A 23,804-nucleotide genomic window follows, 5' to 3' on the forward strand; every position below is an offset into this window, starting at 1 on the left:
TACAAGACTGGAAACTGGGTCTGCCCAGAAGCCTTCTCAGAATGGAGGGGTATAATTATTTGAACTCACAACTCTTTAACTAGTGATATTAATACAGTTGTAACACAGAAAAATCTGCTCCAGAGATGCACTTAAGCTGGCTCTGATAAAAACTGAACTATCCACGATATCATCTTGACAGAAAGGAAATCTTATTAAATCTCTTGACTTTATATATATATATATATTATATATTCCCATAAAGCAGCCATGATAGATTTTAATGCCAAATCATCACTGATGACAAAGGAGCACCTCACAGTCGCAGCTGATCAGTCTTTGTGGTACTGGGCATGTAGAAATGTGGCCTCCAGGATAATGGCAAGAGGAAATGAGGAGGAAGATGAGCAAAGAAGCAGAGGGCCTTGTCTGAGACGTGACAACTGGCCAGTCATGACCGTGAGACTATTCCACCTTTTGAATTAATTTTTATTTTGGGTGTGTTTCTTTTTAATGCCTATATTCTGTGTTTATTATTTTGTATTTTTCTATTTATTTTTTTACATACATTGTTTGCCTTTTACATTGCTTTCTCCTTTCGGTCTGTAGTTACCAGTGCAGCTGCATTATAGGTAAGAAAGGAACTGGGAAATTAATATTAATTAGTACTTTTCTTCATTAAAACAAATTAGACCCTGTATGAAGACATGTATAAGTGCCTCTTATCTCAGGCACCAATGGGGTCACCATGTACATGAGCTACTTGTCTGCTTAACCCTACAGGTGCTGCACAGACAGCAGTCCCAGCCTGCAAAGGAGAGCTCCCCACCCAGAGAAGAGGCTCCTCCTCCACCCACTGAGGACAGTTGCGCCAAAAAGCCCAGATCCCGCACCAAGATATCCCTGGAAGCTCTAGGTATCCTTCAAAGCTTTATCCATGATGTAGGTCTCTACCCTGATCAGGAAGCCATTCATACCCTCTCTGCTCAGCTGGATCTCCCCAAACACACCATCATCAAATTTTTCCAGAACCAGCGTTACCATGTAAAGCATCATGGGAAGCTAAAAGAGCATTTGGGAACAGTGGTTGATGTAGCAGAGTACAAGGATGAGGAGCTGCTGACAGAGTCGGAGGAGAACGACAGCGAGGAGGGCTCAGAAGAGATGTACAAAGTGGAGCCTGAGGAAGAAAACCCTGACAAAAGCAAGGCAGCTCCAGCAGACATCGACCAGAGATAATGTGAGATAGGAACACAGAAAGCAATACAGTGATCCAAGGATGTTGTTTCTGTTTTTTTTTTTTCTTCCTCTTTTTACTTTTTGTTTGTTTCTGTTGCACATGATCCATGTGCAAACCGAATGAATTCAGCATTGCCCACTCAGACATCGCCTTGACACAGACTTGAGTGTTACACATCCTACACGTGACTGAAGTAATCATTGTAATCACATAGGATTATGCCTTCATTAATCTTGCACTTATGAAAGGGACATCTAGCAAGTAAATGGGAAGAAAAAGTCCTATGAAATCAATGAAGGAAAAATTACAACTTTGTGTGTTTATATATATATATTTACATGAAATATATATATATTAAAATTGCATGGGACGAACTTTACAACCTGGAAGTACAGACTGTGAAATGAGTTCTTTAAAGATGAGACTTGTTTATGTATTAAAACCACTTCACAATGAGTTGCTTTGGCTTTTTGATAAACTGCCGCCTGCTCTCAGGGTGTGGTGACTATTTTTGAATTCCTATTTATTTTCTATGTTTATCCCTGATTTTTTTTTTTTTTTTTTTTAATTATTATTATATGGCTTCCTATCTGGCAACTTGATGGGTAATTTTTGAGGTATGTATTTAAAGACATAAATCAACACTGCCAAAAAAAGAAAAGAGGAAAGAAAGAGAGAAAATGGAAAAACAAATCAGGGCACCTTAAAAAGAAAACTAGTAAGTAAAGTACTTTAAACATGCGCACTTAAAAGGATACAGCATGTTCCACTCTCCAGACAGTCCTTTCTGTAGTGAACAGATGAATCTTCATGAGAGTAAGAATGACTAAAACTGAAATTCAGTGCATAGAAGACTTGTCCACTAAAGAGGTCTATATAGAAAGAGAAGAGAAATTACGTGTTGAGATTTGATGTATGGAATTCATACTATGAACCACATTTTACTGTGGATTTTATTTACTTGTTCTCTGTTTCAGATCTTAAGACTTATAAGCTTCCTTCTTGTTGCTTTTTGTTTTTATTGAAGTGAAACACGTATACACACACACATGCAAGTGTAAGGTTACACTGGGACACAGAATGCCACAATCCCAACAATCCCGTCCAGGTAGACTGCTGAGAGATAAAGGGTTTGCGTTGCCGATTCCCATTCACCCTCCTCTCCAGCCTCTCCGTGTTTCTTTTTTAGCTGGGCTTCCTCTGTGTCATGCATTTTGTGCCAGTGAAATGAAGTGTTTTCAGCCACGGGTCTCCCAAGCTGCAGCCCCTCCAGCGCTGAGCGCCCGAGGCCTCCCTGCCATGGGGCACCAGGCCCTTCACACTCACTCACCTCCTCCTCGGAGGGTTTCGCAGCGACCTAGCTAGCAACTACATCAGTTACATAAAGCAGAGCTAATACTGACTGACTCTTCAATGGTGTGAGCGCTAAAGCTGCAATCTACTATAGGTTCCACCTGTTTTGAGGCATCATGTCGCAAGAGACACCAAGTAGTATTTACTTTCCACTTCTGGGCAAGGATTTCCCAGGAAAGACCTCACCTTCGCTACCGCCTTTGCAGCTGCATTGATTTCAGACGCCTGTTCAAACTGCAACCATAGCCATACCAACAAGGTCTCTGGTTATTTTTTTTTCTTCACAGGCTTCTCACGTAACCTTGACAAAGACCTCATGCAATATCACTTTGAAAGTTATTTTCTGTTTACTACACCAGGCAATGTAATATAGCTGTTAATACTATTTATATATTTGAAAGGTATAAAAGGTAGGAGATAAAAGTGAAAAACGAACCTCTATGTGTAGATATTTACTCAGAACAGACAATATACAGGGAGAAGACATTGCAATACAAGCTAATTCTAGCTGCTCAGTAACCTCTGGAATTTTTAAGGGATTTTTTCAAAAGAAATGTTTGAAATGTAAGAGTATCTCTGCATAAATCTCATATACCTTTGCAAAATATTGGTGGGTTGCTTACTTAAAACCCCTTTTGCTCTTCATCCTTTACTTCTGTAGTATGCTGCAGCTTTAATCAGAATTTCAATGGTTGCTGCTTTGTTTCTCTCAGAGCTACTCTTTCAAAACTGTCTTCTTATCCTGTAGCTGAAATCACTCCATACATTTGAAAGGAAACTGAATTTTGCCAAGCTATGTTAAGTTGTCCATCTGACAATGGCATCAACATTTGGTATCTTTTACACTTCAACCAAAAATTTTATTAGGTATTTTTTCAATGCTGAGTCTTGCCTTTTTATTTTAAATTTCACTGCCAATTTTGCAGTGATTCTAAGTGAATCTGTGGGCATTTTAGCCTGTGGTCTTGCCAGAACTTTGCGAATTACAATGCATATATGTCTATTTATTCAATATCCATCATATAATATCTATTTGGAAAAAGAAACTTTTCTTGTAGTGCCTCTTAACAAAGCACAATTTTCCGCCTTTTTTGTGAAATAAAAAATAAAAAATAAAAAAAAAAACAAATTGTGTTTTATTGCGGTATCAACAATGTGAATAAGGATTAACATATTGTAAATGTTCTTTTTTTTTCCATGTAAATCAACTTTATCTTTGTTATCACTAAGTGATAATTAATTTTTAACTTATGTGCATTGTTAGGCTGTTAGAATTTTTTGGTTGTTGAAATAAAACGCATTCAATAAATATGACTTAATTTGTCAAGTAATTTACTGGGCTTCTTAAAAATTTCTGCTGAGTTTAAGTGGAACAAGGTCTGCAGAATGGGAGGGGGGAATATTTGCATGTCAGAAAGACTGATCTGAGCAGTGTAAACAGGCTGAAAGACTTCTGTGAACCCACCTGATTCGGCACAGTTGACAAATTCCTATGCAAGACTAACCTGCTGTACCACAGGCTTCTTACGTACGTGTATGTACACAGAGTCTTCTGCAAGGTCTGCAGGAGGGTGTGGGTGCTGTCACCCTGTCGGAGAACATGCTCAAAACACACAAAGATCCACTTCCAGTCTGCTGTCTTCTTTTGCTGGTAGATATTTTCTGTTTATAATTAAAAAGCCACAAATGACTGCGTGTCAGGAAACTTTTGGAGCACACATGTCCATGGTTAATGGACATAATAAAAGACTTTATTATATTTATAGCAGGGCATCCTACTGAGTGTCTAGAGGAATGCCGGAAGGACTGATCTATCTGAGAAATGTGCAAAACAATTTTGGGGAGAACACGGATAAATGGAAAAAATTGCTCAAAATTCTTAGGCTAACAATGTGGTGAGTGTCTGGATTCAATCCTAGCAGGCAGAGCATACAGCACACGTCAGAATTGAGTTGTCTAGGAATTGAGGTAAAGCAATTTTTTAAAGTATTTAATATTTTTCTATAGTTCTAATACAGTTTTCTTCTTTTTAAGGCATATTTACATCTTACATGAAATACTTCTGTGCTCCCTTGAGGAAAAAAAGAATGGAGGAGTGGGAATAACTACATCTTTTGATATCTAGCCACCTGCTTGTCACTTGAATTTAACCTGAGACCAAATAAAACTAAACATCTGTCTGTCCGCGCAGGGAACCTCATCACTTCGAAGCTGTGGACAACAGCATCCGGCCATGTGCTGAGCTCTGGAATGCAAGACAGCTCTCCCTGCATTGCCTCTGAAAAGGTGCTGGGCTCCCTTCACTCCTTCCATGGGAACAACAAGCAGGCAAAGGAGACCCGAACGAAACACCTCTACGCCAGAGATGCAGCCTGTTTGTACCAGCAAGTGGCTGTAAGGCAGCAAACTTGGAACTGGCGAACTACCTTTTGTTCTCAACTGCTGGCAATGTCCTGGTGCGTAGGGCAGGAAGGCGGGGCTGCGGTTCCACAAGCCTCAGTGGGGCATGGGCCATCCCTCCAAACTGAGCCCGTGCCTTGGGCAGCTGCTGCCAAATTGTCAGTGGTGTTGGACTGGGGCCCCTTCCTGCCTGCCAGCGGGGCAAGAAACAAAAGGAGCAACAGCCCTTGCTTTGCTGATAGATAATTTTATACATGCACTCTGTGTGTGAGTCTAAATAATATTTACAGAAAGAAACACACACACACTTTAATTGGGGGAAAAAATCCTATAAACATATGGGTTTTTCTTAGAAACAGTAAAAAAAATAATTTAATAGCTGCTATAGCGGAAATATTTCTATTAATGCTTCTAGTTCTCTATACTTTACATGCTGCTACTCCTATCTGCTTTTCATGTTTTAGTCATCCGGACATATGTATTTCCAATTTCAAACCTGTGTGAGTGAAATAGAAACATTTTAAGATCAGTTTGAAATGTTTTTAAGACAATGAACACACAGCCTATTGCCTGAAGTTCACTGTTGTTTAGATAAAAGTAACTGTTCAATCTCTTCCCACTTAGTAACCAATTATTTACACTAGACTAAACGGATTAGAATTCTTCATTGATGAAATTTGGTTTCTATCCTGAAGCTGTTAAACATGCGGGGATAAAAGCTAGGTAGGTTTGACAGTGAGCAAATGGCATCTTAAAATCATAAACGAGTCATTACAAAAAAGCTCCACTTACAATATAAAGTGCAGTGATTAATTAAAGATGCAGTTTTGACTTATTTATAGCCATTAAAAAAACATACCGGTTTTAACACAAAATAACACGAGCCAAGTCATCCAGGGGGAGAGATGCTGGCAGTCTGAGACTTGGAGAGCAGGCAATGTGACAAAGCCAACAGGGAGTGGCAAATGCAGGCCACCCCTGAAACCTTAGGGTAAGTTCACAGCAGAGTGGGAAGAGGTGGCTCTGGCGTCCCTGCCCAGCTGCTCTTCTTTTTGCCCACATGCAGACCTCAGCTGCAAAGACAGTTTGAGCGACGGAGTGACAGCAACAGTTTGAGCACAGGTTTCTGCAGAATTCGCCCCCCCCCCCCCCAAACACATTCATGGCTGATGGACGAATGCTGGTTCTGCTTCAATGGTGGGCGTGGGTCAGCAGAGCCTGAAGGAAATAATTTAGGCAGAGGGAGGCAGGGGGTGGGAAGCTGCTCTGCTGCTGACAGCTCACCTCTGCCGGGGGTCCTGCAGTCTCCAGCACTGCCCGCAGGGCAAGGTGCATCCCCTCTGTGCCATCGCAGCGCACTACATCTGCTTCTGCCTGACAGCAGTGGCACCACTTACCCGTCAGAGGGGTCTGGTCTTGATTTGAAGACCTCAGAAGCCAGAAAATGCACCACTGCCCTCAGTAGTTTGTTTGAATGGTGGTTTTCCTCCCTGCTAAATCTGTACCATATTCCAATGGGAATTTGGCTGGCTTTCCCTTCCAGCCTTTGTTTTTTGCGAGGCTTTTCTCTTCTGGGTGAACGTCACAGGTAGCGAAGGATGCTTTCCTCTCCTCCCTGAAGTAGCTGTTCTGACAGATGAGTTCTGCAGACTCAGGACCTTAGTGCTCAGCAGACGATAGCTGTGGCTACTTCGAGGAAAAGTCTGCTTTTGCTAATGATAGAGCTCACGTTTTCATTCGTTTTTAGAGTGAATCAAGGTACTGACAAGCTTTTTGCTTTTTTATTTTTAATTGAAAACTGTTGGCTACAAAGAACCGTACACATTCACAGATATTGCCCACTGGTGTTTGTTACATAGCTTTATTCTGCAAATCTGCCACGTGTTTGCGGCGTGTCACTTCATTAAACCTGAGCAACAGCAAACCTTTGCCTGAGAGTCAAGACGAAGCCCTCAGCCGTGCCACCTGACCTTCGTCACCACAGCAGCTGTGCTCCGCTCGGGGCCGCCTCCACGCGGCCGCCCGCACGTGTCCTCACACGCAGCTCTCGCACCGCCAACGGTCCTCCTGAGGCGGGCGGCAAGCGCAGCCAATCAGAAGCGGCGCGAGCCGCGTCCCAGCCAATGGGAGAGGGGAGAGCCACGGCGAGGTGAGCTCCCTGCTCCTGGCGGCGGCCATTTTAGGTACCTGCAGTAGCGGCTGTGCTGTGCTACAGCCGCGGCCGGCGTGGGTCCCTTTTGCCCAGGTTTCTTGGCCGTGGAGCATGAGGTGATACGTCCCTGAGATGTGGTGTGGCACATCCCGCTTAGCACCATGATGAGTTCTGGCGCTGGGTTTCAAAGCAGAGTCCATCCCTAGGAAAAGGAGAAGCGCTTGCAGCTGCCCCAGTACAGAATGGCCGGGTCACAATCCAGCGTGAAGGCAAGCCTGTGCTGCAGCTTGTAGGAAGCTTCCTCAGCTCGCAAGGGAGAAGACAGAAAGCCCAGAGAAAGCGAGGTAATGAAAGATCACAACAACCAGCTGCCAGCTGGGAAACATGTATTAATTGTAGAATCGTGTAATCACAGAATGGCCGAGGTTGGAAGGGACCATGGTCTAGCATTAGGTGGGAAGGTTGGTGGCCCTGCGTGTGGCAGGGGGGTTGGAGATTCATGATCCTGGAGGTCCCTTCCAACACTGGCAATTCTGTGATTCTGTGACCCGCTGGGATTGTGTAGTCCATTGGCGTCCAACCTTTTGTCAGCCTGGGCTGCATATGTCTAGGTCACTCCAGAAGTAATGCCTCCTGTTTATTTCTGTGCACTCTAACACTGTTCGATAGAACACATTCTCAGCTGCAAAAAACTTTTTCAGCATAGTCACCACCATTAGCTCTGCGTTTTTGTCAGCAATGAGCAAAGCCTACATGCTGTGCTCATTAAAACCTGCACCAGCGGAGGTGACCACTGTCACCACTGCTGAAACACCCCTCACTGCTCACAGCCACTGCTGGGTCTCCATCAATGTGCAGCAAGTGTCGATGAATGTCAGTGGGTGCCATTTTTTCCTCATGGAGGAATTCAATCACCCAGCTTTGCTTCTTCGGCACTTCCATATCAAACTCCATTTAATCCGACTGCTTCTTTGCAGCCATCTGTCACACAGCAACAAAATTTAACAGAATATTGGTGGGAAGGTTCAACCTTCACTGCCATACCACCAACATCCACCTCTAATGTGGGCCAACGTAATAAAATAGAAAGCATTACTTTTGGAGCAGCCTTTATAAAATACTTACTACAGTTAATGTGTATAAGTAACAAAATGCTTTAATTTTTATTTTATTAAAACATAAAAAAGGAGAGTAACGAAACCATAGAACTAGGGGGATGTGTGACCTTGTATTTGTGAGCCTCATGCAGCAATTTTGGTTTGGTGCCCTGCAGACAGTGGGCCTTGTACATTACGTATTTTACCTTTAGCAATCCCTTACCCACCATGCAGCCCTGGGCCACCTGCTGCTGCCCCATGGGAACACTGGAAATGGAGACCCAGGGAGCTGTCTGCTGCCAATAACATTGCAAGGCGCACAGGAGGTCTGGCGCGTGAAATTTCAGTGGGTGCTGTTGTTGTGGTTGTCTTCTGTCACCGTGTACAGTGGTGAGGATGTGTGGTGTTGATCACACCCTCTGCTGTTATAGTTCCATCTGTGTTTTATCTTAAAGGCATTGGTATCTTTTCCTCTTGTTGCCTCTCAAAATGCATGTGTGGCTGTTGGGCAAATGTTGGTTTCCTAACTGACGGGCATGGTCTTGGCAATATCCTGCCTAAGTGCCATTCCTTGTCACATCGATACCATCTATCAGGGCCTGTTGTCTTTATAGCGATCTTGAGCAAACAGTTTTATTTCCAATGAGGACATCACACATTGATCTAAACACTCATCTGTAGTGGATCAATTTACATTAGGAGAAGAGTATTTTAGCATTGCTGTTCATTATATTGAAAGAAGTATATGTTTAGTTACAGGCTAAAATCAATTAAACAGCCCTCTACCTTTTGCTGTGAGAAAGTCAACAAGCCACTCTGTCTTGGACAATTATCCATCTATAGCTCCTTAAAAAAAGGCTTCCAGCATTGCCCCAATCTCTCAGTTCTCAGTTTCTCCTTCAGAGACCCCTTTTGCAATGATTTGCTGTTTTGCAGTCTGATAAAATGCTCTCAGCCAAAAGGCACAAGAAGTGAGCACGCTTCTGCTGCCAGTTTGGAGGGGGCTTCCTCAGGGCAGTGCAGAGCCACACATCCAGAAGGGAAGCCTGCATGTTCACCAGCAGACTGCTGGTAACACGCGCTGGTGTCTGTGGGAGATGCTGGGAAATGGTGATGGTGCTGTTTGTATCTTCATGTGTGAGAGCATTATCACCAAGTGGTCCTCATTTCAAGGGGGGGAGAAAAGAAGGTATTGGGAGAAGGGGAGGAATTTGTACAGTGGGGTAGTATTTAGTATTTCAAAGTAAGACAGAAGGCTGCAAGGAGTGCTGGTGGCTTTCTGACAAAGGGAACACGATTTCAGTTAGTAATGTAGCTGCAGAAAGAAAAGGAACCTGCAATTTCAGAAGCAAAACACATAGGGGAACTGCAGGGCAATGCAATGCTGGGATCCGAGGAGCACGTCTTGCGGGGCTCTGGCGGATGTGGCCCTGGCAGGTGGAGGCATTACCTGCCCCAGCACAGTGCCACAGGTCAGTGTCCTCCACGTGCCTGTGTCCTACCTGCCACATGTGTCACCATGTAGGGCTGCCTGGATGAGTGCTGGACACCGAACTCTGTGCCCCAGTGCAGGCTCTCAGCGGCGTGTGCCTGTCGGCAGCCACTGGCAGAGCTTGTGGGCCAGGCCCGTAGTGCTATGTGTATATGTTTACCTCTACACAAATACATATATACACACATTCCTTCTCTACCACCCAGGCCACTCCAGCTCTTGTCGTACTCTTTCATTATACACACAAAACACTGCTGTGATGCTAATAATAATAATGAGAGGGAAGGAATAGCAGATATTACAAAGCTTATTAAGAAATTGATCTTTGTTTTGCTCTTGAATAAAGAGGCAGACATTGAAACTGCTGAAGCCATTCAGATAATTGGTTATTGGCTCTCTTGAGTGATTGTATCCACTTTGGTTCCACCAAGTTCAGCAGGTCTTGCGCTGGTCAATTAGCCTTTGGCATCTGGGAGAGGAAATGCTTCATTCAGGTTTTCTCAGAGCCAGTTTTCTGTAGCATACGGTGGCCTGAGCAGGAGATGTTCTCCATCTCAGTGCTCACAGTCTGCCCCTGCACTTGGGCATTTTGGCCTGGCCTTCTGAGGAGAGGCATGCTGAAAAGGGGAAGACTCTTCCCCAGGGACTGCCCTGCAGGAAGGGAGCCAGTTTGAACAGGGTTTCGTCCACCTGGCATGCATTGAGGCCTGACTCTCCTGTGGGCCAAGCAGAGCCACAGGGCCTGAGCCTCACACTGCACTGCTGCCTGCAGCTGCCCTGGTGCTGCACGCAGGCAGGCTGCATGCTCCCCCAGCACTGCAGCTCCCATCCCTTTGGCACTGCCAGGGCCGTGTGGAGCTAAACAGCTGATGCCATTTAGTGGCTTTTCCTGCCGAGCACTTGGTCTTGCCTTCGCCACGATGGCTTGCCAAAGGGCTCCAACACTTGCATTGCTGTGAGGCAGACCCTGTAATAATAGTTGGTTACATTCAGAGAATTCGGTACAGATTTTAAAACCTCATCAAATAGTTAATGACTGACTATTTCAACACAGCAGTTCCTGCAAGACTTGGGAGAGAAGAGAGAGGGAGATGGAAAAGTTATTCATGTCCCATCTGTCTGGAACGCTTGTCCCCTCCCTCCCACCCACTGAGTCACTTCCTCTCTTTATATCTCACTTAAATATTTTTTTTCCCCTTTAGCTTATGATTAACAGGCATTCACCCTCTGCAAATTGCCTTTTTTTTCTGATGCAGTGTTAAAGGTTGTATGGGTAAGCAGAACACATCTTGCACATAGATGTATGGGCTGAAATGCAGTATATGCTGCATATAACAGTGCAAATCAACTGCCGCAACATCCTGTTGGTGTTGCAGCATTCCAGAGCCACCCAAGGAACTCACAGTATTCTGCCCCAGTGACTTTGACCTACTTGTCCAGTACCTAGAGGAGAGCTTTGGCAGCATCTGTGAGTGGCTCACTCAGCTGTGGGGCCTGACCCAGGTGGGTGCATGGGGTGGGCTGGAGTTACTTGTTTTGGGGTGGAGATACTAAGCTGACTTAGGTTGGTACACCCCATCTCATGCTTTCCCACTCACTGCTGTGCTGCTAGGGCCTAAGAGAGCTCTCCGTTAATATCAGGTGATGAAGAATGAGAAGGTGCCCTGTAAGGCAGGACAAAGATTTGGTTTCTAGTGGTGTCTTGGCTGGGAGTTTACAGCCTTCAGACATGTGTAGCAAGTAGGGGAGGTGGGCTGCCTAAAACTCCTGGAGGAGGAGAACAGGTTGCTTCCAGGATGAAAAGACCCATGTACTTCCTGAGTACGTGTGTAAGGTGGCGGTGATCATCATCGTGAGGCTGTAAGCTGTAGGTAGGTGGAGGCTGAGAGGAGGAAACAAATCTCCTTGAACAGGTTACATGAGTTATTGAGGCTTTCTGGTAAAGGGTGTGAAGATAAAGCCCTATGTTGGGCGCTGCAGAAATGTTGCATATGCTCTACCTGCTTCAGCCTTATTGCATGTGGTTCAGAGATGGGATGTTCTATATCCTTGGCACCTGTACTACAGGAGGAGTCTTACTCTCCTCAGGGATGTTGGGCTTGCAACACTCAGGAAAAATAACTTTGTTTTAGAGCCAAACACTTGAGTGGCTCTATCTGACTGGGATAATTCACAGAGAAACACCATCAGCTACTACTAGCTGCTGCCTTTTTCTGTAATCCCTTTTTGCAGCAAGATCCCCCTGGCTTTTCTGGTTCCAGTCAGTTGGCCATCAGCTAATGGGTGATGCAGTAACCTGGTTACCGTGTCTGCTGTGGGATGCGGTGTGGACTGGGGCACAGATGTGTCACACAGGCTCTGCAGAGTCGGCTTGTCTCCTGCGGGAGGTTTTAGCTGTGTGCAGGTTCTGCAGGGCCACAGGCTGGCCCTGTGCCAGCCTCCCAATTCCAGAAGCAGGGGTGCCCAGGCTGCCTCTGCACTGGCACGGCTCCATCAGTGCTTTTTTTGGCTCTGACTCCACAACCAGAGAAGGTAGCTGTCCTGTCCCCAGACGTGAACATTACAAAGAGGTGGAACTGCCTCATGAGCCCTGTCCTGCTTGGCCTCTGAGCACTTGGGACCAGTATCTTCATGTTATGTACATGGATGGTGGTGAGGGCAGGCTGGGACAGACACAGGACCTGAGGGTAGGCCTGCCTTTATTGTAGCTTCACCAGGCGTGGCCCTGTGTCTGTCAAACCCCAGCAGTTTCCCGTGACGAACGGTGCTGAGGAGGAATATGAAGGCCTTATGGCAGTGAGACAGAAGTGAAAGTTTAAACCTTTTTGCTTTCATGACACCTACTGAAGGACTGTTAAATGGCCAGGCAGACTTAAGGGTGGGTTGATGGTGTGCTGTGTTAGTAAAAGCTGAGCAAGCGCTGGGCTGATGTTGCTGGGTGTCTTTTTGTTTTGTTTTTTAAAGGAACATTTGTTAGTTTATTCTCCCAGCCCTTTGCAATGCATTCTTTAGGGATTTCCTCCTTCAGATTATTTTTAGAAACAATTTTAGAGACATGCATGCACGGACAGTATAGCTGCCCTTGTATTACGTACAGTGGCTAATGAAATTAGTATTTCAATTGCCCCAGGCAACCTTTGGAAATAACACAATAGCTTCAGTTGTTTATTTCCCTGAGAGATGTTAATCATTAACTCTGAAAAGAAAAGTGATTCTTCTACCTGTACTACAGGAACTTCCCTAGCTCTATGCAATAGCAAGATATCTTTAGGTAATATATGGCTCACAGAAAGCTAAACTCTGTAACATTACTGTGCAGATAGATTTGGCTGCTGGAAAACTGCTTCAGCCTATGATTTTAGTGCTGCCAGCTGGCAGAAATGATCACATATGTAAAACCTTCAGCTGAGCCAGAAAACCTGAGTTCAAATCTCTTGCCAGGGATTGTAGGATAGAATGATTAACCTGATTTTATATTTCTGGGTAACTATCAAGTGCCTGAATATTTATAGCAATAAATGTCTTTCATATGCTGATACTGCATCCATCGAGTGTGATAGCATGATATAGTTATTGTCTTACTTGAAGATGCTAATTATAGCTAATCCTATAGGCACATGAATCATGAATCACTGGCCCAATTTCTGCCATCTTCTGTGGGTGCATCTGACTCTGCTCATGTGAGTAATGCAGGTCAGCAGAGAGCTCAAGACAAATTTCAGATAGCACTGAGGATCCTGAGCTGTGTTCTCAAAAGCGATATGAGCACTTGGTATTTAAGCAAGTAAGGTGGTAAAGTGCCCACCTGCAGCTGATACCTTTTGAGAGTTAATAGCAGGTGCCTTGATGTATCTTTAAGCATCAGGATGCCACTGAACACACACAGACTTTGAGCTACAGGCCTGTAGTTTGAGTGGCTCTGGGAACCTCTAAGTCAAAACTGGCAGGGGCTCCCAGGTTCCTAAATCTAGTCGGTGCCTACTGGACAGGTGTAACAGCAGTGCCTGAGGAAGTGCATGTGCCTGTTGGGCTGGCTCAGTGCGGTAGTGAGGAGGCTCAGCTCCTGCACCACGAGCACTTCTCCACTCGCTCACCAGGTCATGCTCCGAAACACCCCTTAATGCAGTAAAACCTCCGCAGTGCAGTAGCTGCTCTCCACTAGGTTGGAAAAGGCAACAGAGGCACTGTATGAAAGTTACGATGTTGTAGTACGAAGGCTATAAAAACAGAGGAAGAGGGACTAAACCACTGTACCAGTAGTTTTCTCTTCCCTTGAAACAGAGGTAAGCCCGCCCAGACGTCTTCCTTTTAAATACTGACTACTGCATCTGTTTTAAACCAAAAATAATACCTTTTGATTGGAAATGTTTCAGTGACATTATTTGTGCATTTTATTGAGGCAGAGGTTGCAATTATTAGAGTCACTAGGAATTTCAGACATTTAAACACAGCCTTTATTTCTCCAGAGTAAACCACATCCCTGTGCAATTATTCTTCTATCTAAATGCCTTCTAACCTAGTCCTGAACCAAATCTGACATTTATTGCTGGTGGTCCCTCTTACGAATCACCCCTTGAAATGAACACATGGGGCTAGACAAGCACTGAAGAGGTTGGGCTGGTGCCTTGGGCTGCTGAGGAGGGCAGAGCTTGCCCAGCTGTGTTGGGCAGCCCTGGGTAGGTGCTGTGGCTCTGGGCTTACAGCTGCCGGCCTGGTCAGGTACTGGAGTCTGGGCCTTGCAGACTCTAACAGAATAAAAAGAAGGGTTTGTCTGGTCATGGAAACCACTTCAGCCATGTGATCACTTTATGGCTTTTCTCTCAGCTGGCCTCTCACCAAGAAGCAAACAACTGCATCTGTGGCAGAAAAGGAAGTCAGCTCAGCAGCCAGAATGCTCCCCTAAGTGTGCTCTCAATGTTGCCCCTTAATCTTTTCAGCAAACTTTTTTGGAAACTTTAATTAAAACCTTGAGAATGGTAAGGGGCCTCTAAGGCCTGAATTTCCTTTGTCTTCTGGCCTCTCTACAGACTCTATTGGCAGCACAGAGCCTAGGAGTTTAAGCACTTTCAGTTTCAGTTTCTTCTGGCAACAGCATAAGTAAAAGTTTGGACCTAAAAGTTCTTTAAAGTCTTGGCATCAGTCAAATAATAAACCTTGAAGCCAGTGGAGGTGCACAGCTTGCAGCTTACCTTGGGACACAAGAAGGTGAGAGCTTGCTTAGGAGGTGATTTGGGGCAGCAGTAATAAAAGAGAAATCCTCCTTACCTGACCAAGGAAGTTTGGCACTTGCTAATTGAAATCCCTAGCAAATGCTGTCTGGCTTTTGGTGGGAGCAAGATTAAGCTCATGGTAGAGTGTGAGGGTGTCAATCATTACTTTTTTCTGCTATCTGTATTAGCTAGGAGAGTTTTCTCCCAGGTACTGCTCAAGAAGAGGTGCTCTGAAACCTTCGTGACATACCTGGACACTGGTATACCTGGAGAGCATTCTACAGCAGTCGGCCAGGGTTTCAGCTTTCATAGCCCTATCCGAAATGTGTGCCCCCTCCCTTTCCCCAGGGTAGCTGCATGTTGATTGCCCCATGCCTGAAACCCGAGCAGTTCTTCTGAGAAACATTGCTCTTGCTTATTCCTGTGATGATGGTGAGTAGAGCAAAACACATAACTCTATTAAACAGACAAACAAAAAAGCTGGATCTCTAACAATTGCTCATCTGAGGGCAGGCAGGTTCCTCGCAGGAGTGTGTGTGTGCACATACATACAGGTTTTTGTCAAGACCAGGTCTTGAGTGTCCTGTCAATTAAAGACAGCAATTCAAAGTGATTCACAGCAGATTACGCCAGCCTGTCTCTTGATGGAGCTTGCTCTGGTCCTGCGCCTGCAGGTGCTGCACAGGCTGCCAAGCCTGGAGCAAGCCTGCAGTTATGCTGTCAGCCTCACTTAGATCTAATGCTTTATGACAACTGTCTACCTGTAATGTGATAATGGGCTGAAAACCTCTGCAAAATTGATAGGGTCTCTCAAAAGGAGGAGAAACTTCAAATGTGGCAGGACTGACTCTGTCTTCCACAAGGTTTACATGATCTGCAAATGGTGTAGCTGGGAGGTCTGTTCTCCTTGTGCCCCACCAGGAGGGGTGGCTGTGTTAGTGGCTGTGAAGTTACTGCCTCCAACTCTCTCCAAGTACAGGGGAGTCAACCTGTTGCATTCTCAGGTGCTTCAGATCTGCTGTTAACTCTGAATCCTAAGACAGTCTAGGCTTCTACCTTTTAGGGCTTCCAGTGCGCTCTCTCCATAATCTTCTTGTTCTGGATAAAATCATTTTTTACCTGTAAGATGTTTCCAGAGTTTATACAATAATTTGGTTATGTTTAATCCCCAAAATATTTGTCATTGGCTAGAATGAGTAGCTGGTAGCACTCGTAAAGAGATGATACTTGGCATCAGGTAACACAGCCAGTATTGAAGGGGCCAGATTCCTGCCCATCTTTTGGCAGTGTGATCCAGGAATAACTTCAGTGACTGTGGACGGTACTCTCAAGATCAGAGTCCCCTCTGGAAAAAACAGAGGTGTTTACACAGAGCAGGGCTGTCCTAACAGCCATGTGATAACTGCTGAGAGGCCCGAGGCCATAGCATATCCCTTCCCTTCCACTTCTCATCCTCTGGAGCATAGGTCCTTGTGGTAGCTCTGACCCCCACACTGCTTGCTGTCACATATGTGGGCTTATCTTGCTTCTTAAAGAGCCCATAAACCGATTAGCTCTGGGTAAATGATCCCTGGGCTGTCTTTAGAATAATTAAAACCAAAAGGCAAACAGTTACTCTGGACTATCAGCAGCCTATCAACAAAACTTGTGCCTTGAAATGTGTGTTCAATTTCTGTTATTAAAAGGCACAGAGCCATATGTGAAACATTATCACACATCTTTGTGAAATTAGCAGAACTATTTGAACAACCATTTTGTCTCTATCAAAACAGAGCCTTGTTATTATTGTTTTTTTCATACTGTGTAGGAAGGTAAGAGAGTCTTTGGAGAGCAGGAGGGCTGAGACAGGAATCTGACTTCTGTAGGCTTGGCTGTATCTGTCTGCTGTGGAGAGGTGGACGCTGCCTGAGAAGCCCAGGCAGCGCTGGTCATAAACTATGAAGCAGGGAGAAAAGCGAGAGCAAGACATTACCTCAAATCCTGAGCTAGAAAGGCTACCTGGGTTTCCTTTAACCTCTTAATCGCTCAACTTTGAGTGGGGCTTTCAAAGGACTTGCCAAGTCCAGTTCCTATTAGATTCAATGGAAGCCAAAAAAAAAAAAAAAAAAAAAAACCAGTCCTGAGTGTGTTTTGAGATTCCCACTGCTTATGGTTAGGAACATGAGTTAGAAAAGTGATGTCACTTCTGACTGTGTATGAATTTTCAAAATAGTCTTGGTGATTCTGTGGTTCTGTGATTCTTAGATTTCTTTTAAAATAAATAAATCTAGCCCCCACTTTCTTGAACTGCCCCTCTGAAAATCGCACCTAAAACAATTAAGGCCAAGGTTTTCTGGAGGCAGGTGAAGAAAGAAGAGAATCTGTTTCTGATAAGAAGCGACCAAGAACTGCTGATAAATTCAACATGCAACCTACAGCAGGGCTGAAGGAAAACATGTGGTGTTTTGTCCTTTAATGGACATTTTAAAAAGAGTGAAAGAAGAAAAAAATCAAGTACTGACCTGTTTGGCAACACATTTGACATTAGCATGCCAGTCTGTCCTATAAGCCAAGTGCTGGCTTTGCACGGCACACCAAGGATGGAGTGGCACTGAAGACGAACGAGATAACATTTGGAGAAGATAATCGTTAAAGAAAATGCCATTACTTCTTGCCAGCCCTAGTTATCTGCCAAATGGACTGAGATAAGGCAAACAAAACTGAACAAATACGTACAAAATCAGTTGATTTAGTCTGCTTAGTCAAATTGAACAACAACATCCCTTGGTTGTCATAGCTGAACCAGCAAATATAAAAAAAACAGAGACAGCCAACCCTACACTTACAACCCACTTGAGGTTTTCACGCTGACAACCCAGTTGCTAAGTATAAATGGTCCTCCCACTGCTGGTTTGTCTGAGTCTTGGGTTATATTCTGGGATATGACTGCATTGCTAGCCTCTTGATCTTGTTTTTTGGTGTTGTTTTTTTTTTTTTAGCTGAACAACTACATAGGACTGTTTTTCCTGTGCCAAGTATTTCTGCTAGAAAATATTTTAGAGAACTCACGTAATAACAAACATGTGAAGGATTTCAGATATGAAAGAGTCTTGCTTATGTTCATTTTTTAGCTCCAGAGTGAGATTAACTTTGTTCAACAACTGCTTAAAATCTAAACCCATATGTCTCCAAAAGTGCAGTGCTCAGAACTGCAGGCTCTTGGTACATCTATAGTAGAAATAAGACATTTAGAAATAGTAATGTTTGATATGACCCCGATTACCTGGGCTCAGCTCTCAGTTATTAATATAGAGCAGTGGCTTTCACCCTTTTTCTGCAGAGCTGTGGATCCCGGTTGGAATTTGACGTATTTTGCTTTTCTGTGATCTTCTGTGGTTCTTTTTAGAAGCAGCTCACAAGTGCCCAGGGTTGTGTGTACCAGAGCTGAAAACCAGGAACAGAGGAAGAGAAGCTTCAGACCTAGATATTCAGCTGTGTTTGTGTATTAATAGTAGTTGTATGTAATCTTTGTAAGTAGATACGCATATTGTCATTGTTTTGTACACTAAGATTCCATCTCTTTTCCTCTGGCAATGTTATACAATGCAAATATGGAGAATTTAGGATTTCTGATATATTGAAAAGGAACTGAACAAAAATGCTTTCAGAGACACTTCCTGAGTCTGTAGCAAAAATACTCAGAGCTTACATGACATAATAATCCAGGAAACTGAAAGCGCCTCTCTAAACATGATAAGTTACCACTATTAGCAAAAGGTAGACACGTTTTGGGGTAGAACAGAATAATAAACAGCCTGAAAGCTCTTACTATGTTCTAGCTCTGGGGGCTCAGCAGCCATTACAAGGGACTTCTGCACATTTTCTTTTATGAAATCAAGCTAACTTGAAAAACACAGCAACTTTTTTGGCTTTGCAGAAGGATGTTATTGTGCCTGGTGCCAGCAGTGCTGACATGTTAGAACAGAGGAAAGGGAACCACCTCCCTGGTGCATCTGGGCCAGCAGCCTGGCAGTGTCCCATCTCACTGCCCTTCTGAGGATGCATGAATACTTTTGGGGGATGTGAGCTGGGAAGTGACCCCTCTGGCTCTCAGCTCCTGCCTCGAACACAGATGCTGCAGCCAGTGCGGTTATTGGTTTGCTAGCACTGCTAGGAAGGATGTCTTCCCACATTTTGCCTGGACAGGACAATATTCACCCTTAGTGTGGTTCCTCAACAAAGGGATCTAGGAGAAGCAACAGTTTTATCAACGTTTCTTACTGCTGTATTTATTAATGCCTGAAATACAAAATAATACAGCTTCCAAGACCTGAGGAAAGATGTGGAACCATTTTCAGCAGGGACCAAGTTAATAGTCAGTCTGATAAGCTGCAGAGGCTCTGATTGCAGTGGAGATATCGGTCTGGAAGACTGCCCAGTGTGCTGTAGCAAGAGCCCTGTAATTAGCACGTGACCACTGCTGGTGGTGTATCGGAGAGTAATAAGAACCTGATGAAGTTCGTCATCTCTTTGCAGTTGTTGCAGGCCCTTGGTCTCCAGCTCTTTATGAAGCTGTGGGTAGCCCTTTAATTAAAGCTACCAATTATGTACTTGACAGAGATCCTGTCGGCTGGCAAGCTGTAATGTTAAACGCCAATTGATTACGGAATGTCTCTGCAACTTTGCAGCCCTGTGATCCACCCCATATCAATATTATACTTGGATGTCTTCTGAAATTGTATATAATCGGTGCCTTATTAAATCTGCAGCATCCTTGTTAAATTATGTGCTGTATGTAATGGTTGCTAGAGAGCTCATTCTCGGTGAAAGTGCTGCGTGGATGGGGAAGTGGGAGCGACTTTTGCCGGTAGCTGAAGTGGAAGGACGGCTGGAGCGCCTTTGGGGGCAGCAGGGGAATCTCTCGGGCAGGTGGGCCCTTTGAAATGCGCCGGCTGGAACAGTATGTGTATGGGTGGGGATCTCTTTTCAATAAAAGTTGGGGCTTTGTATCTTCCAAAATATTCTTCTAACAATATTTTAAAATGGTTTACTTTAGAGTTCTTCTCCCCGTGGTGTTTTTGTTTTTCATTTTCTCACCAATTACAAAAGGTTCATTTTTTCATTTTTAATGAACCTCCTCTTCCCTTCCTCCCACCTCTCCTCCTCCCCCCTCCTCCCCCCCCCCAAAAAAAAAGTACTGTATTAAATAATTTGGAAAAAATGAAATCCTATTAAAAATTCATGGCAGGAGAAACTACAACCACAAAAAGTCTCAATGATGACGCTGGAAAAATATTTGTCGTGGAGGGATAACAGGGTACATAAGTTGTTAGTCTAACTAGTCTGATACTTCTCTGATGTGTATGGACTGGAAGTTTAATGTGGAGCCGTACATCCAGTGTCTAGAAAGGGAACTGTTTCTCATAAGTTTGCTTGAGCACTTCTTAAGTCCTTTTGGTTTTACAGTATCCTGTGGCAATGATTTCTACAATCTAATTGAAATTGTTTAGTTTCCCTGCACCAATTATTGATTAGATGAAGAGGCTTTCTCCAACTGACTTACCCATAACTACCTTAACTATGTAATAATCTCTTTCAAGAGAACAAATAATAAGTTTAAAAAGGCCTACTTTTGTATCAGCATTGTAATTTATGTATCTGTCTTTACAACATTCCTTTAATGCTATTTAGTCTCATCTTCCTGTCCGAGCTCCGTGCTTTTCACAAGTGTGTGCTGTAATGCTGTGGAAGTGGGTCCCACCTTGTCACAGGTAGTAGGCTTTGTGTAGCTTCCTACCTATCCGTCAGCCTCAGCCCCTCACAATTGTGTCAGCTCCAGGCTGCTGCCCTGCCCTCCCCTGAAAGCAGTGCAGCTGCTGGGGCCTGGCAGAAATGGATCCCCTCGGGGGGCAGGGCTGGGGGTCTGTGTTGTTGTGCTGATAAAGTCCCATGAAGGGAGAACACAGTTGTTGTGAAAACCTTGGCTTCTCCCTACTTTTTCATAGTGCATCGTAGTTGCAGTGTAGTCTAGAGCCTGGTGTTTGTACAGATGCACAGAGCAGCTTGCTCTGTTTGGGAGCTGGCTGTAAGTGGGCACTGACCTGGGGAGCGCTGTACTGTCTTTGTTCTTTGCAGACCAACTAATTAGCCTGGGTGGGGAGCCCTGCTGGGGTGGCAGCACTGCTTCAGGTCCCCAGTGATCCCAGATATCTGCCCTGAGCTGAATTACCCAACGGATACACATTTCTTGTCTTTGCTGAAGGCAGCTTGATGGTGGAGTGAGGCCTTGAACGTTCTGTGCTCTTGTGATAGCTGTAGCTATGTGTAGCTGTGTGTCAGCGGGCACTCAGTTGCACTTGCCGTTTGCAAAGCAGTCACCAGGAAGTATAACACAAAGCAGCTTTCTGTACTCTTTTTAACACAGGTAAGTTTCAAGCTTTTCCAGTCCAACCTCAGGGCAAGGCAGGAGAGCTCTGGTAGTGTTGCAGCTGTGTAATTGCACCTCATGTAGAATGTATCCCAAGTATGGTATTGATTTAGAAAGAAAAGATGTGTCTAGAAATTATCTCTTCATTTATGTTTATTAGAGAATTGTGTAAAAATGCATGCTCAATTGCTGCTGAATTGCTATAATTTATTACATTATACCTTGAACATTTGGTTAAAATGTATATGTTTAGAGCTGGACCCGAACAGAGCTTTGTGTCTGTGTTCTGCAGGAGCTGAGGTAGGGATTTCATTTCTGTTTTTGGCATTTAAATGTTTTGGAATAAAAAAGTTCTTTTCAAGAGCCTGAACCCAAGCAGAGGAACTGAGACGCTCCCCCCAACACTCAGTGTCAGCCAGCACTGGCAGAAATGTGCTGGCAGGAGTTCTGCTTTCTTACTGCTGCTCGCACCTGGACTTTTGTGTAGCTGTGTTCATAGTTCTTACATACATTTGAAAGTATTTCACCAGCTATTAACAAAAGAACCATATCCCTACTGAATTCCCAGTCGGAATTAATTATCTCCTCCTACACTGGTTTGTGTAGAGATTTGATTTTTCCTGCTCCTATAGCATAGGCTTTAAATCTAAAGGGCCTGAGCACTTCAGCAAGTCACAGGAGGAAAACTAGCGCGTATACTGTACTAAAGTGTAAGCCACTTTCACCCCTGAAGAACTATGTAAAGCTGGGAATCTAAGGTCATGGCTGCTTCCAAGCCAGTTCGGCAAAAACCTCCCACTAAGCCAGGGAAGCAGCTTCACTGGCTCAGAGCAGGATGCTCCCAATCAGCTGTAGTGTGTTTTATGGGCATGCACACTGTCTGGGATATGTGTGGCAGTACTCAATTCCTACAGCCCCTCTGCTCTGGGGAGAGGATATGTGAATTCAGCACAGCCTGGGGAGATGGACAAAAGGGCAGTGATGGATGATTTGCTGAGTTCCCACCCATTACCCTGACTTGCAGATATGGTCTAGTCCTGGCTGTGGATGACAGATCTGCCCCTATGCTCTCATACTAGTATAACTACCCCTGGTCACATTGTGCGTCCTCCTGCTGGCTGCCTGGCTGCCTTCATGGTCTCCTGGGCTCCTGTTGAACAAAGATGTTTCTGTTGCAAAGGCAAGTCCCTCTGTTCAGTGTCAAGGGGCCTTGTGCTTTCCTAGAAGCCTGAGCCATGGTCTCCTTTAGGGATCTTTTCCAAAATCCTTGCTTCAAACTTTGGGAGTTTTTTGCTGCCCAGTTCCTGTGCGGAGAAGAAGGAGGGTGTTACAATGTCAGCCTGGGCTTTAGAGTTGTCTGCTGTATGGCATGTGTGTGCCACAGCACTTAACACACCGTAGCGATCCCAGTGCTCTTTGGAGCAGGAATTTCATAGTGCCCACCAAATATCACCACAAACTGCCTACAGACGGGTTGTCCGAAGTGCCATTTTGCACTGTGAAGTTCATCAGGAAGCTGAGGTTTACAGGTACTATTTCTTCAGTTCATGGACAGTTAGAGATCAGCCCTGCTCTCGGTAAGGTTCAAAGGCTTGGCGAAGAGGGGGGGAAGTGGGCAATAGATATGTTCCTCTGCTTCATGCTCCAGTTGGCTTCAGATCTCCCATTTGGCAGAATAGGTACCTTTAATGTGATTTCAAATTGTGGGTCACAAATGACTTGCCAAGTGATTTGCTCATATTAAGTTGTACTTTAGACTTTCATTCTCAAAGGTGAACATTGGCTTATTTACGATTCTCCAAGGGAGAAAAACAGAATTTAATAGAACTTGCTAAATAAAGCAAACGAGGCTGCGATACGCTGTCTCTCTGTTATATATTAATCTAGTGTTATTAAGTGTTAACTTAACAATGTGTTGTATGAACAGCTAAAAGGGGCCAGGAACAGTCTGAGTGTCAAACATGTAAACAGCCAGTTTTTTATTGGAATCATTAACTGCACTGCAGCTAAATCCTTTGTTTTCATGGCTGGTTTAAATTAAACTAGCAAAATTGTCCTCTTTAAAAAAAAAAAAAAAAAAAAAAAGAAACAAAAAAACCCCCAAAACATTGCTCTTAGTACATATCAAAAGGTTCAAAAGCATAATTTGATTCTATGTCTATTTAAAAGATTTTGTAATTTTTTAAAATTTGATTTACTCCAATTTCCTTTGGTACAAAGCTGGGATTGTATAGGGCTGATTCAGGGAGGCATGTTTAATGTGTACTTTTTGGAGACACTCATAATGCAATCCATTGATATTTGATAATTTTAAGTACATGCGTAGAACTTGAGAATATCCTCCTGAGCTGGACCCTGAGGAACAGCTCGTGGTGTCTGCTGATGTCTACTGAATTTCAAATATTTGTGTATAGAACTCCATTAGCTTTACAAGGAAGTGCTCGGCCGCTATCTGCAACTAAGATAGCAGGTTTA

The 23,804-nt window shown here is 44.2% G+C and overlaps 2 protein-coding genes across 16 annotated transcripts in view; both read left to right on the forward strand.

Annotated features, from left to right (window-relative positions):
* SATB2 (SATB homeobox 2) overlaps positions 1-1,259 on the forward strand; it is a 211,723-nt gene extending 210,464 nt beyond the window's left edge. For all 6 annotated transcript variants that reach the window (XM_090144256.1, XM_090144257.1, XM_031601176.2 and 3 more), the window contains one exon: positions 763-1,259. In XM_090144256.1, the coding sequence (XP_090000382.1) occupies positions 763-1,218 (456 nt within the window). In that variant the 3' untranslated portion in view covers positions 1,219-1,259. The remainder of the gene's footprint in view (positions 1-762) is intronic.
* Positions 1,260-7,112: 5,853 nt separating this feature from the next.
* Positions 7,113-23,804, forward strand: part of LOC116233958 (uncharacterized) — a 235,334-nt gene continuing 218,642 nt past the window's right edge. For all 10 annotated transcript variants that reach the window (XR_016468363.1, XR_016468362.1, XM_090144265.1 and 7 more), the window contains exon 1: positions 7,113-7,468. The gene's annotated coding sequence lies outside the window, so the exon portion shown is untranslated. The remainder of the gene's footprint in view (positions 7,469-23,804) is intronic.

This window comes from Phasianus colchicus, chromosome 7 (assembly GCF_987193195.1).
Source record: "Phasianus colchicus chromosome 7, bPhaCol1.hap1.1, whole genome shotgun sequence".
NCBI classification, from domain to species: domain Eukaryota; kingdom Metazoa; phylum Chordata; class Aves; order Galliformes; family Phasianidae; genus Phasianus; species Phasianus colchicus.